The sequence below is a fragment of the Dermacentor silvarum genome, chromosome 10 (genome assembly GCF_013339745.2).
Source record: "Dermacentor silvarum isolate Dsil-2018 chromosome 10, BIME_Dsil_1.4, whole genome shotgun sequence".
Taxonomy (NCBI): Eukaryota; Metazoa; Arthropoda; class Arachnida; order Ixodida; family Ixodidae; genus Dermacentor; species Dermacentor silvarum.
This window is the reverse complement of record NC_051163.1, coordinates 76,569,102-76,582,759: the sequence shown is the minus strand read 5'-3', so window position 1 is coordinate 76,582,759 and position 13,658 is coordinate 76,569,102. Positions and strand designations below refer to the sequence as shown.

Genomic DNA, 13,658 nt, shown 5'->3' with positions numbered 1-13,658 from the left:
TATGAGTCAGGGCAAGCTCGACTATGTAGATTTTTGGGGAATATGGCTCAGTTCAAGCTCGCCTGGGTAGAATTTTGATGAATATTAGTCAGAGCAAGGTCGGCTAAGTATATTTTTGGTGAATATGGGTCAGAGCATGCTCGGTTAAGCAGATTTTCGGTGAATATGAGTCAAAGCAAGCTCGACTAATACCCCTGTCACACGACAGATCTAATGTCATTTCGAACGAATGACATTTGTTGGGGTTTAATGTCATTTTCACCGCGCGCTGTCACACGGCGAGAATTAATGTCATTTGAAAATGATGACAATGACGATAGTAAAAAAAAGAGACGCAATAATAGCGTCATACCTAATTTTGTGCAATGATTATTTTGCAATATGCTAAAATCCGTTGCAATGAGTGACCCTCCCTTTCGCACCGTGTTTTTGGATCACTAACTCGTCGACACTGGCAGCTGAGTCGAGTCAAGCCAAGCCGAAGATCAGGCAAACAACATGGCGGAAAGCACGACGGGCGCTACCGGTATGTCTGCTGAAGAAGCACGAGAACGGCAGTTGCGTGTAATCGCTGCTCTGAATTACATGCGGGCCAGACATCGCAACGACGAAAGGCAGCTGAACCTCGAGTTGGAAGCGCAAGAAGCGATTTCGAGGGAGTACGAAGAGCGGCTGTGCGCGAACTCATTCACAATAGCTGCCATTGTGGCTGCCTCATCTCCCATAAACCGGGAGCGATGGGCTTTTCACCGCAACGAGAGGTGGTTTGAAAAGACGCTACCACACCTGGGCGAGGCGAACTTCAGGCAGTCGTTCCGCATGACACCTGCCACGTTCAGATACCTTGTGGACTCGCTGCGGGGTGAACTGGAACGCCAGGACACGAATATGCGGCTGGCTGTGGCTGTGGACAAACGGGTCGCCATCGGACTGTACCGGCTTCGCTCGACAGCAGAAGACGCTACCATCGCGCACCTGTTTGGCGTCGGGCGTTCGACGGTAAACGTCGCCTATCGAGAATTCTTTGCGGCGGTCATCAAGGTGCTGGAGCCTCGCTGGCTTCGCATGGTCCGTCGCGAAGAAATGCCAGAGCATATCCGGAAGTTCTACGCAGTGAGCGGCTTTCCACAAGCCATCGGTGCCTTGGATGGCTGCCATATTGCCATATCGCCACCAGCGGAGCACGCCACCGACTATTACAACTACAAAGGGTGGTAAGCTTTCTTCATATGTTTCGCCCACTTTGCGCGTTGCATGTTTCAAAGATAACTATTTGCTGTTTTCAACAGTCTTGCTAATGAGCATTCATCAATACTTATGATGAATAAATACTTTTCTGGGCAAAATGACAAATTCACATTTCTGCATTCAAGGTGGCTACAGATTGTATGTGAAGGTTTATTTTTTGTTTCTCTTTTACGCAGGCACAGCATCATATTATTGGCACTGGTGGACCACCAGTACCTATTCAAGTACATAAATGTAGGAAGCCCGGGCAGGTGCCATGATGCCTACGTTTACGGCCGCTCCGAGCTCCACAACTTGGTAGCAAGCGATTTTTTTAAGTCGCCCGCATCAGAAATCGAGGGCACAAGAGTGGGCCCTATAATACTGTGCGACCAGGCGTTCCCCCTAACCCCTAACCTCCTCAAGCCATTTGCAAATGCTGTCGCAGGAACGCGTGAAGGCATTTTCAATTATCAGTTGTCAAAAACAAGGAGGATAGTTGAAAATGCGTTCGGACGACTGAAAGCTCGTTTCAGATTTACTTCAAAGAGGATGGAGTGCAAGCTGAGGACTTCGAAACAAGCCATCCGAGCTGCTTGTGTGCTCCACAACATCTGTGAAGCTTTGAAAGACCCCATTGAACAACAGTGGGAGCAAGAGCTCCATGACTTCAACCAGCATTATCCGCAGCCAGTGCACAGCACTGAAACTGTCAGTGGCGAAGGCCGTGAAGTGAGGGTCGCACTAGCGAAGTATTTTTTGAAGCTGGCTCACTAGAATGGTCGTCACAGTGATTGGGTTGTAGTAGTTGTTCCATTTGATAATGAACAGCACTTTGTGAAACAGATGGAGCCACGTGTATAGAAAATGTCATTTTTACATGTTGTGATTAATCCACTGTCCGTGTCTAGGTCTGCAATGTTGGATTTGCCGTTAATAGTTGATTTGTCCCCACAATACCAGTTTGTGGGATCTGCAGAATTTTTTGTAACAAGTAGAATACATTTATTATGTCTAGGCTTGGCAAGTGCCAGCACCAAATGCTTTGTAGTGGCAAATACGGGCGCCAGCAGAAGACGAATAAGAAGACGCTTCTGGTTGTTGGTGCTCGCACTCGCTGCGCTTGGCCGTTGCCTGTTTCTGACATTCATAAAGACGCCAAGCGCATCTAACCTTGAATGCGTCCTATCAATTGGTGGAGCGTGCTGGTTCCCTTTTCATCCTGGAACTCCGTACCCGGACTCTACCCCCCGCCTTGGCAATGCCTGATGACGCGCCACAGCAAGGTGCTCCCGCACCACCGGTGGTCGCCTGCTCCGGCGTACCACGACAGCGAGACCCTGTCATTTTCAACGGCACCGACGAGCACGACGTTGAGGACTGGCTCACTTCGTATGAGCGGGTAAGCGCCCACCATGAATGGGATGACGGCGACAAGCTCAGCAACGTCAGCTTCTACCTGGCGGGCGTAGCACAGCTGTGGTTCCACAACCACGAAGCTGATATTGCCAACTGGTCCTCCTTTGCAACGCACTCGCTCCGCTTGGCCGTTGCCTGTTTCTGACATTCATAAAGACGCCAAGCGCATCTAACCTTGAATGTGTCCTATCAGTTTAATTTTTTTGAGTGTTTCCTGTGTCTGGGGCCATCCATAGCAAAGCAGCTTTTAACTTGCAATTGTCACAATCATGCTGTCTGTATGGCTGTTGTATGTTATGGTGGGCCACTGGGTCTACAGGCTATATCAGTGACATTAAAGCTAAAAGTTTGCAGGACGGGCAAGCTGCAGCAGAGAGTGCAAACAGTTGACGAACATATAGCATGTTGAGATCTGCTGCATGAAATACAGCTAGTTTTGTGCTGTCATTACATGTTTCCTGCAAAAGAATAACACAAGAAAGTGGTGTGGCTGAGAATGTGTTTATTTTTTTCCCAAGTCTGCCAAGACCGCAATTAATCTTTCCTCGCGCTCAGCAGCCTTCTCGTGAAGCACGAACATCCGTTCCCGATAAGAATTTTCTTTTTCTTTTGATTTCTCATAACAAATTCTTAATTTTCGTTGCTCTTCAACCATCTGTGCAAGCAGGGATTCCCTCTGCGTTTTTTTGCCCACTGGCATTCTCCTGCCAATGCCAGATGCAGCTGGCGAAGCCGACACATCTGGTTCGGCTGTCGGAACAACAGCGTCGTTGCCGTGTTCCGATGTGTGTGGCGATGGTGGACGGCTAGTGACATCTTGGTCCAGCACAGCGTCTTCACAGTGGGAATCTGTGCCATGCACCATCTCGTGAACGAGCTGAAACACATACAGAGACATTAACACAAGAAAAAATAAACATTGTACGGGAAATGTTCACAAGCAAAAGAGTAGGTATGGCAGTTACGTCTTCAACAGTTGCACTGCTGCAGCCAATGTCATCCGTCAGTGACTTGTCATTCACTGGGAGTGCAGCAAGGAACTCGTGCAGCTCCCAAAAATACTTCCAGGAGATGGCACCCTGTCCTGTACACCTCTTCTTGCACAGGTCTCTGCAGTAAAAATAAGAGTGTCATTGTATAAACTTTTTATGAAATGTTTTCCACATCACTTGGTCTTACTTCACACTTGTCTGCCAGAAAAAATAATTGCACTGGCACCAGTTGTGTTTGAAAATGCATGTCAATCACTTGGTGACCTGGTCATTTCTGTGCAACTAGTTAATAAAAAGACTTCACATAAGTCTGTGCGTTGTGTGGTTTTGCTTGATTTTGAAACTACACCGATTTTACTATTGCAAGCATCAAAAACGACCCTTGCACTAACTAAAGACACTCAACACCAGCTTTGAAGGACAAAACACGGTGCTAGGGTTCTTATTGCCATATCAGCTACGTATTAACGCTTGAGTTGTTTTTAAGATTTCGAGAATGCGCTTTATTTTCAATGTTTACTGCATATATTTATCCATAACTTTATCTCTGCATGTCAAGCATTTAGCAGCTAGCATGGGCCGTATTCTGAAACGTTCGCCTAGGCGAAATCAGCATGCGCGCTGATTGGCTGGTTGAGCAAATTGAATGACGTCGGGCTCAACCACCCAATCAGCTCATCCAATTTTGCTAAAACAGCCAATCGGCGCACGCCTGAAAGCGAAAAAAGAAATTTCGCCTAGGCGAACGTTTCAGAATACGGCCCCACATCTTCAGCTAGTATTTTATTCTTCTTTCTGGGGTTTTACGTGCCAAAACCAGTTCTGATTTTGAGGCACGCCGTAGTGGAGGGCTCCGGATAAATTTTGACCACCTGGGGTTCTTTAACGTGCACTACAACGCAAGCACACGGGCGTTTTTGCATTTCGCCTCCATCGAAATGCGGCCGCCGCGGCCGGGATTCGATCCCGCGATCTCGTGCTCAGCAAGCTAGTATTTTCCACATTCTCTGTTGGCTCCTTTCATCACTTCAATAATCTGCAAAGCGGCGTCTAGGCGCGCTCGGTAACTGCGACAGTAGCGGTACTTTTCGCATAGCGTCTGCGGAACGGTGTGGCCGCTTCAAAGGTCCTGCCCGAAGCGCGTCTCCCACATGTGCTAGAGCGTACAGGCGTCTAATGCAGCGTCACACGTTACGTTGTCTGGTTTCCGCGCCAATTTCTCGCGACAGAAAAATAAAACGCAGAGTTCGGCGGTAACAAACGCTAACGACGTCTCGAAATGTGAGCAATCGTCGCCGACAGGCTGCAAACATGCAACCGCACCATCCACGCATGCAATGTGGTCTTGAATAACAGGCACTGTGCTACGGCGATAAAGAAATACAAAATGCTATCGATCACGTTGTTGACACGATGCTTACCTGTATTTGTTGCCCAAGTTCTCTATCTTCGACTTTATAGTCTTTAGGGGTTTGTCTATGCCTTCCGCGCGCAGCTCCTCTTGAATGGCTGCGTACACTTTCGCGTTTCTCTTCGTACGCCGCAGATCTACCAGGTGGTCCTGCCACACTCTTATGAGTGTGTGGGTTTCCCCTTCGGACCACTGCGCGCGGCTCCTCATGTCCATATCGAAGTCTTCTTGGTTTGCTGTCATCGTAAAACACGCACGTGTTTAACCAAGCGGCTCCTGCGAAGTGCGCGCTACTGGCTACGGCTGGCGCGAACAAACACGACTGCCACAGTGCCACAGCCAAAGCCAAAGACGGCCGCCTAGTCACTGGATTGAGAGTAGCTTTCGGCAATTATGCACTGTGGTGTACTTAAGGGCTATGAAGTAAAACTTTACGCAATAAAAATTGACAAAACAAGAGTTATTTTTGTTAAACAATAAAAAAACGTGCACTGTTTGCGAAGCTGATTGGTAGGCTCCTGGTGTTGAGACTACACATTTGGTTCCAAAACGAATGCGAATGAGTTCGGCGAACTCATTCGTTTGCAAATGTCATTTTCAACGACTGTCATTACATTTTCCCGTGTGACAGCAAACTAATGACATTACGAGCGAATGTCATTCGTTGGAAATGACATTAGATCTGCCGTGTGACAGGGGTATAAGTAGATTTTTGGTGAATATGAGTCAGAGCAAGCTCGGCTAAGTAGATTTTTGCTGAATAAGGCTCAATGCAAGCTCGGCTAAGTAGATTTTTGGCTAATATGACTCACTGCATGCTCGCTAGAGTAGAATTTTAATGAAAATGAGTCAGAGCAAGCACGGCTAAGTAGATTTTTGGTGAATATGACTCAGTGCAAGCTCGCCAGAGTATCATTTTTATGAATATGAGTGAGATCAAGCTTGGCTAAGTAGATTTTTTGTGAGTACGTGTCAAATCAAGCTCGACTAAGTAAATTTTTGGTGAATATGAGTCACAAGAACCTTGGGTAATTAGATTTTTGGTGAATATAACCAAGTGTAAGTATGGCTGAGTGGAACTTTCATGAATATGAGTCAGAGCAAGCTAAGCTAAATAGATGCTTGGTTATTATAGTCAGAAGAAGCTCAGCTAACTAGATTTTTAATGAATATGTCTCAGTGCCAGCTTGCCTGAGCAGAATTTTGATGAAGATGGGTCAGAGAAAGCTTGGCTAAGTATATTTCTGGTGAATATGAGTCAGAGCAAGCTCGCCTGAGTAGATTTTTTGATGATTATAAGTCTGAGCAAGCTCAGCTGTGTAGAATATTGGTAAATATGGGTCAGAGCAAGCTCGGCTAAGTAGATTTTTGGTAAATATGACTCAATGCAAGCTAGCCTGAGTAGAATTTTGATGAATTTGAATAAGAGGAAGCTCGACTAAGTATATTTTTGGTGATTATGACTCTATGCAAGCTCACATGAGTAGAAGTTTGATGAATATGAGTCAGAGCAAGCTCAGCTAAGTAGATTTTTGGTGAATATTACTCAAAGCAAGCTCGCCTGAGTAGATTTTTGATGATTAGAGATCTGAGCAAGCTCAGCTGAGTAGAATATTGGTGAATATGAGTTAGAGCAAGCTAGGCTAGATAACTTTTTGGTGAATATGAGTCAGAGCAAGCTTGGCTACGTAGATTTCTGGTGAATATGACTCAATGCAAGCTTGCCTGAGTAGCATTTTGATGAATATGAGTCAGGCTAAGCTCGGCTAAGTAGATTTTCAGTGAATATAAGTCAGAACAAGCTCGGCTTAGTATATTTTTGGTGAATATGAGTCAGAGCATGCTCGGCTAAGTAGATTTTTAGTGAATATGAGTCAAATCAACCTCGGCTATGTAGATTTTTGGTGAATATGGCTCAGTTCAAGCTCCCAAGGGTAGAATTTTGATGAATATGAGTCAGAGCAAGTTCGGCTAAGTAGATTTTTGGAGAATGTGAGTCAGAGCAAGCTCGGGTAAGTAGATTTTTGGTGAATATGACTCAATGCAAGCTTGCGTGAGTAGATTTTTGGTTAATATGAGTCAGGGCAAGCATGGCTAAGTAGATTTTCAGTGAATATGAATCAGAACAAGCTCAACTAAGTAGGTTCTTGGTGAATATGAGTCAGAGCAAGCTCGCCTTAGTAGATTTTTGGTGAATATGACTCAGTATAAGCTCGCCAGAGTATAATTTTTGTGAATATGAGTGAGATCAAGCTCGGCTAAGTAGATTTTTTGTGAGTATGTGTCAAAGCAAGTTCGGCTAAGTAGATTTTTGGTGAACATGAGTCAGAGCAAGCACGGCTAAGTCGATTTTTGGTGAATATGACTCAGTGCAAGCTCAGCTGTGTAGAATATTGGTGAATATGAGTCAGATCAAGCTGGGCTAAGAAGCTTTATATAAATATGAGTCAGAGCAAGCTCGCCTAAGTAGATTTTTGGTGAATATGAGTCACAACAACCTTGGCTAATTAGATTTTTGGTGAATATAACTAAGTGTAAGTACGGCTGAGTCGAACTTTGATGAATATGAGTCAGAGAAAGCTAAGCTAAATAGATGCTTGGTGATTATCAGTCAGAAGAAGCTCAGCTAAGTAGATTTTTATTGAATATGTCTCAGTGCCAGCTTGCCTGAGCAGAATTTTGATGAATATGAGTCAGAGAAAGCTTGGCTAAGTACATTTTTATTGAATATGAGTCAGAGAAGCTCGCCTGAGTTGATTTGTGATGATTATATGTCTGAGCAAGCTCAGCTGTGTAGAATATTGGTAAATATGGGTCAGAGATAGCTCGGCTAAGTAGATTTTTGGTAAATATGACTCAATGCAAGCTAACCTGAGTAGAATTTTGATGAATTTGAATAAGAGGAAGCTCAGCTAAATAGATTTTTGGTGAATATGACTCAGTGCAAGCTCGCTTGAGTAGATTATATGATTATAAGTCTGAGCAAGCTCAGCTGAGTAGAATATTGGTGAATATGAGTCAGAGCAAGCTCGCCTAAGTAGATTTTTGGTGAATATGAGTCAGAGCAAGCTCGGCTAAGTAGATTTTTGGTGAATATGAGTCAAAGCAAGGTCGGCTCAGTAGATTTTTGGTGAATATGAGTCAGAGCAAGCTCGGCTAAATAGATTTTTGGTGACTATGACTCAATGGAAGCTTGCCTGAATAGATTTTTGGTGAATATGAGTCAGAGCAAGCTTGCCTAAGTAGGTTTTTGGGGAATATGAGTCACAGCATGCTCGGCTAAGCAGATTTTTGGTGAATATGCGTCAAATCAAGCTCGACTAAGTAGATTTTTTGTGAATATGAGTCAGAGCAAGTTCGGCTAAGTAGATTTTTGGTGAATATGAGTCAGATCAAGCTGGGGTAAGTATATTTTTTGTGAATATGAGTCAATGCAAGCTTGCCTGAGTAGATTTTCGGTAAATATAAGTCAGAGCAAGCTCAGCTCATAATATGTTTGGTGAATATGTGTCAGAACAAGCTCGGCTAAGTAGACTTTTGGTGAATATGACTCAGTGCATGGTCGCCAGAGTACATTTCTGGTTATTATGACTCCATACAAGCTCACCTGGTTACAATTTTGATGAATGTGAATCAGAGGATGCTCGGCTAAGTATATTTTTGGTGAATTTGAGTCAAAGCAAGCTCAGCTGAGTAGAATTTTGGTGAATATGGCTCGGTTCAAGCTTGCCTGAGTGGAATTTTGATGAATATGAGTCAGAGCATGCTCGACTAAACAGATTTTTGGTGAATGTGAGTCAGAGCAAGCTCGGCTTAGTATATTTTTGGTGAATATGAGTCAAAGCAAGCTCGGCTAAATAGATTTTTGGTGATTATGACTGAATGGAAGCTCACCTGAGTAGAATTGTGATGAATATGAGGCAGAGCAAGCTCGGCTAAGTAAATTTTTGGGTAATAAAACTCAGAGCAAGCTCAGCTGAGTCGACTTTTGGTGAATATGACTTGCTTCAAGCTCGCCTAAGTATAGTTTTCATGAATATAAGTCAGAGTAAGCTCACCTGAGTACAATTTTGGTGAATATGAGTCACAGGAAGCTCGCCTCAGTGGAATTTTGAAGAATATGAGTCAAAGCTCGGCTAAGTAGATTTTTGGTGAATATGAGTCAGAGAACGCTCAGCTTAGCAGATTTTTGGTGAATATGACTAAGTTCAAGCTCGCTTGAGTATAATTTTGATCAATATAAGTCAGAGCAAGCTCAGCTGAGTAGAATTTTAGTGAATATGAGTCAGAGCAAGCTCGCCTAAGCAGATTTTTGGTGATTATGACTCAATGCAAGCTTGCTTGAGTAGAATTTTGATGAATATCGGTCAGAGCAAGCTAGGCTGAGTATATTTTTGGCGAATATGAGTCAGAGCAAGCTCGGCTAAGTAGATTCTTGGTGAGTATGAGTCAAAGCAAGCTCGACTAAGTAGATTTTTGGTGAATATGGACCAGAGCAAGCTCGGCTAAGTAGATTTTCGGTGAATATGAGTCAGAACAAGCTCGACTAAGTAGATTCTTGGTGAATATCAGTCAAAGCAAGCTCGACTAAGTAGATGTTTGTTGAATATGAGTCAGAGCAAGCTCGGCTAAGTAGATTTTTGGTGAATATGACTCAGTGCAAGCTCGCCAAAGTATAATTTTTATGAATATGAGCCAGAGCAAGCTCGGCTAACTAGAGTTTTGGTAAATATGACAGTGCAAGCTCGCCTGAGCAGAATTTGATGAATATAGTCACAGCAAGCTTACCTGAGTAGATTTTTGGTGAATATGAGTCAGAGGAAGTTTGGCTGCGTAGATTTTTGGTGAATATGAGTCAGAGCAAGCTGGGGTAAGTATATTTTTGGTGAATATGACTCAATGCAAGGTCGCCTGTGTATAATTTTGATGAATATAAGTCAGGGCAAGCTCAGCTGAGTAGAATTTAGCTGAATATGAGTCAGCGCAATCTCAGCTGAGTAGAATTTGTGTGAATATGAGTCAGAGCAAGCTCGCCTAAGTAGATTTTTGGTGAATATGAGTCAGAGCAAGCTCGGTTAAGTAGATTCTTGGTGAGTATGAGTCAAAGCAAGGTCGGCTCAGTAGATTTTTGGTGAATATGAGTCAGAGCAAGCTCGGCTAAATAGATTTTTGATGACTATGACTCAATGCAAGCTTGCCTGAATAGATTTTTGGTGAATATGAGTCAGAGCAAGCTCGGCTAAGTAGATTTTTGGGGAATATGAGTCACAGCATGCTCGGCTAAGCAGATTTTTGGTGAATATGAGTCAAATCAAGCTCGACTAAGTAGATTTTTGTGAATATGAGTCAGAGCAAGCTCGGCTAAGTAGATTTTTGGTGAATATGAGTCAGAGCAAGCTGGGGTAAGTATATTTTTTGTGAATATGAGTCAATGCAAGCTTGCCTGAGTAGATGTTCGGTGAATATAAGTCAGAGCAAGCTCAGCTCATAATATGTTTGGTGAATATGTGTCAGAGCAAGCTCGGCTAAGTAGATTTTTGGTGAATATGACTCAGTGCAAGCTCGCCAAAGTATAATTTTTATGAATATGAGCCAGAGCAAGCTCGGCTAACTAGAGTTTTGGTAAATATGACAGTGCAAGCTCGCCTGAGCAGAATTTGATAAATATAGTCACAGCAAGCTTACCTGAGTAGAATTTTGATGAATATGAGTCAGAGCAAGGTCGGCTAAGTAGATTTTTGGTGAATATGAGTCAGAGCAAGTTTGGCTGCGTAGATTTTTGGTGAATATGAATCAGAGCAAGCTCAGCTCAGAATATGTTTGGTGAATATGTGTCAGAACAAGCTCGGCTAAGTAGATTTTTCGTGAATATGACTCAGTGCATGGTCGCCAGAGTACATTTCTGGTTATTATGACTCAATGCAAGCTCGCCTGATTACAATTTTGATGAATTTCAATCAAAGGAAGCTCGGCTAAGTATATTTTTGGAGATTATGACTCAATGCAAGCTCACCTGAGTAGAATTTTAGTGATTATGAATCAGAGCAGGCTCGACTAAGTAGATTTTTGGTGAATATGAGTCACAACAACCTTGGCTAATTAGATTTTTGGTCAATATGACTCAGGGTAAGCTCGCCTGAGTAGAATTTTGATGAATATGAGTCAGAGCAAGCTCGGCTAAGTAGGTGCTTGGTGAATATCAGTCAGAGCAAGCTCAGCTACGTAGATTTTTACTGCATAGGTCTCAGTGCCAGCTTCCCTGAGTAGAATTTTGATGAATATGAGTCAGAGCAAACTTGGCTAAGTAGATTTTTGGTTAATATGACTGAATGCAAGCTCCCCTGAGTAGAGTCTTGATGAATTTAGGTCAGAGCAAGCTCGGCTAAGTAGATTTTTGGTTAATATGACTCAATGCAAGGTCGCCTGTGTATAATTTTGATGAATATAAGTCAGAGCAAGCTCCGCTGAGTAGAATTTAGCTGAATATGAGTCAGCGCAATCTCAGCTGAGTAGAATTTGTGTGAATATGAGTCAGAGCAAGCTCGCCTAAGTAGATTTTTGGTGAATATGAGTCAGAGCAAGCTCGGTTAAGTAGATTCTTGGTGAGTATGAGTCAAAGCAAGGTCGGCTCAGTAGATTTTTGGTGAATATGAGTCAGAGCAAGCTCGGCTAAATAGATTTTTGGTGACTATGACTCAATGGAAGCTTGCCTGAATAGATTTTTGGTGAATATGAGTCAGAGCAAGCTTGCCTAAGTAGGTTTTTGGGGAATATGAGTCACAGCATGCTCGGCTAAGCAGATTTTTGGTGAATATGCGTCAAATCAAGCTCGACTAAGTAGATTTTTTGTGAATATGAGTCAGAGCAAGTTCGGCTAAGTAGATTTTTGGTGAATATGAGTCAGATCAAGCTGGGGTAAGTATATTTTTTGTGAATATGAGTCAATGCAAGCTTGCCTGAGTAGATTTTCGGTAAATATAAGTCAGAGCAAGCTCAGCTCATAATATGTTTGGTGAATATGTGTCAGAACAAGCTCGGCTAAGTAGACTTTTGGTGAATATGACTCAGTGCATGGTCGCCAGAGTACATTTCTGGTTATTATGACTCCATACAAGCTCACCTGGTTACAATTTTGATGAATGTGAATCAGAGGATGCTCGGCTAAGTATATTTTTGGTGAATTTGAGTCAAAGCAAGCTCAGCTGAGTAGAATTTTGGTGAATATGGCTCGGTTCAAGCTTGCCTGAGTGGAATTTTGATGAATATGAGTCAGAGCATGCTCGACTAAACAGATTTTTGGTGAATGTGAGTCAGAGCAAGCTCGGCTTAGTATATTTTTGGTGAATATGAGTCAAAGCAAGCTCGGCTAAATAGATTTTTGGTGATTATGACTGAATGGAAGCTCACCTGAGTAGAATTGTGATGAATATGAGGCAGAGCAAGCTCGGCTAAGTAAATTTTTGGGTAATAAAACTCAGAGCAAGCTCAGCTGAGTCGACTTTTGGTGAATATGACTTGCTTCAAGCTCGCCTAAGTATAGTTTTCATGAATATAAGTCAGAGTAAGCTCACCTGAGTACAATTTTGGTGAATATGAGTCACAGGAAGCTCGCCTCAGTGGAATTTTGAAGAATATGAGTCAAAGCTCGGCTAAGTAGATTTTTGGTGAATATGAGTCAGAGAACGCTCAGCTTAGCAGATTTTTGGTGAATATGACTAAGTTCAAGCTCGCTTGAGTATAATTTTGATCAATATAAGTCAGAGCAAGCTCAGCTGAGTAGAATTTTAGTGAATATGAGTCAGAGCAAGCTCGCCTAAGCAGATTTTTGGTGATTATGACTCAATGCAAGCTTGCTTGAGTAGAATTTTGATGAATATCGGTCAGAGCAAGCTAGGCTGAGTATATTTTTGGTGAATATGAGTCAGAGCAAGCTCGGCTAAGTAGATTCTTGGTGAGTATGAGTCAAAGCAAGCTCGACTAAGTAGATTTTTGGTGAATATGGACCAGAGCAAGCTCGGCTAAGTAGATTTTCGGTGAATATGAGTCAGAACAAGCTCGGCTAAGTAGATTCTTGGTGAATATCAGTCAAAGCAAGCTCGACTAAGTAGATGTTTGTTGAATATGAGTCAGAGCAAGCTCGGCTAAGTAGATTTTTGGTGAATATGACTCAGTGCAAGCTCGCCAAAGTATAATTTTTATGAATATGAGCCAGAGCAAGCTCGGCTAACTAGAGTTTTGGTAAATATGACAGTGCAAGCTCGCCTGAGCAGAATTTGATGAATATAGTCACAGCAAGCTTACCTGAGTAGAATTTTGATGAATATGAGTCAGAGCAAGGTCGCCTAAGTAGATTTTTGGTGAATATGAGTCAGAGGAAGTTTGGCTGCGTAGATTTTTGGTGAATATGAGTCAGAGCAAGCTGGGGTAAGTATATTTTTGGTGAATATGACTCAATGCAAGGTCGCCTGTGTATAATTTTGATGAATATAAGTCAGGGCAAGCTCAGCTGAGTAGAATTTAGCTGAATATGAGTCAGCGCAATCTCAGCTGAGTAGAATTTGTGTGAATATGAGTCAGAGCAAGCTCGCCTAAGTAGATTTTTGGTGAAT

The 13,658-nt window shown here is 42.9% G+C and overlaps 2 protein-coding genes across 2 annotated transcripts in view; both read right to left on the bottom strand.

The window, feature by feature from the left end:
- Positions 1-13,658, bottom strand: part of LOC119431639 (uncharacterized) — a 241,777-nt gene that overhangs the window by 212,151 nt on the left and 15,968 nt on the right. The window lies entirely within an intron of this gene.
- On the bottom strand, positions 3,149-5,464 carry LOC125940993 (myb/SANT-like DNA-binding domain-containing protein 1). The gene is made up of 3 exons (XM_049657854.1): positions 5,060-5,464; positions 3,612-3,756; positions 3,149-3,523 (listed from the first exon to the last, which is right to left on the bottom strand). The coding sequence occupies exons 1-3, from the start codon at positions 5,290-5,292 to the stop codon at positions 3,149-3,151; spliced, it is 753 nt and encodes a 250-aa protein (XP_049513811.1). The 5' UTR covers positions 5,293-5,464.

What these genes read in the sequence shown, in the direction of transcription:
- LOC125940993 (XM_049657854.1), bottom strand. Translation starts at nt 5,292, where the DNA reads ATGACAGCAAACCAAGAAGACTTCGATATGGACATGAGGAGCCGCGCG. An exon ending in AACTTGGGCAACAAATACAG is followed by an intron (nt 3,757 to 5,059) that starts GTAAGCATCGTG and finishes TTTTTACTGCAG; the next exon opens with AGACCTGTGCAAGAAGAGGT. An exon ending in GCAGTGCAACTGTTGAAGAC is followed by an intron (nt 3,524 to 3,611) that starts GTAACTGCCATA and finishes TATGTGTTTCAG; the next exon opens with CTCGTTCACGAGATGGTGCA.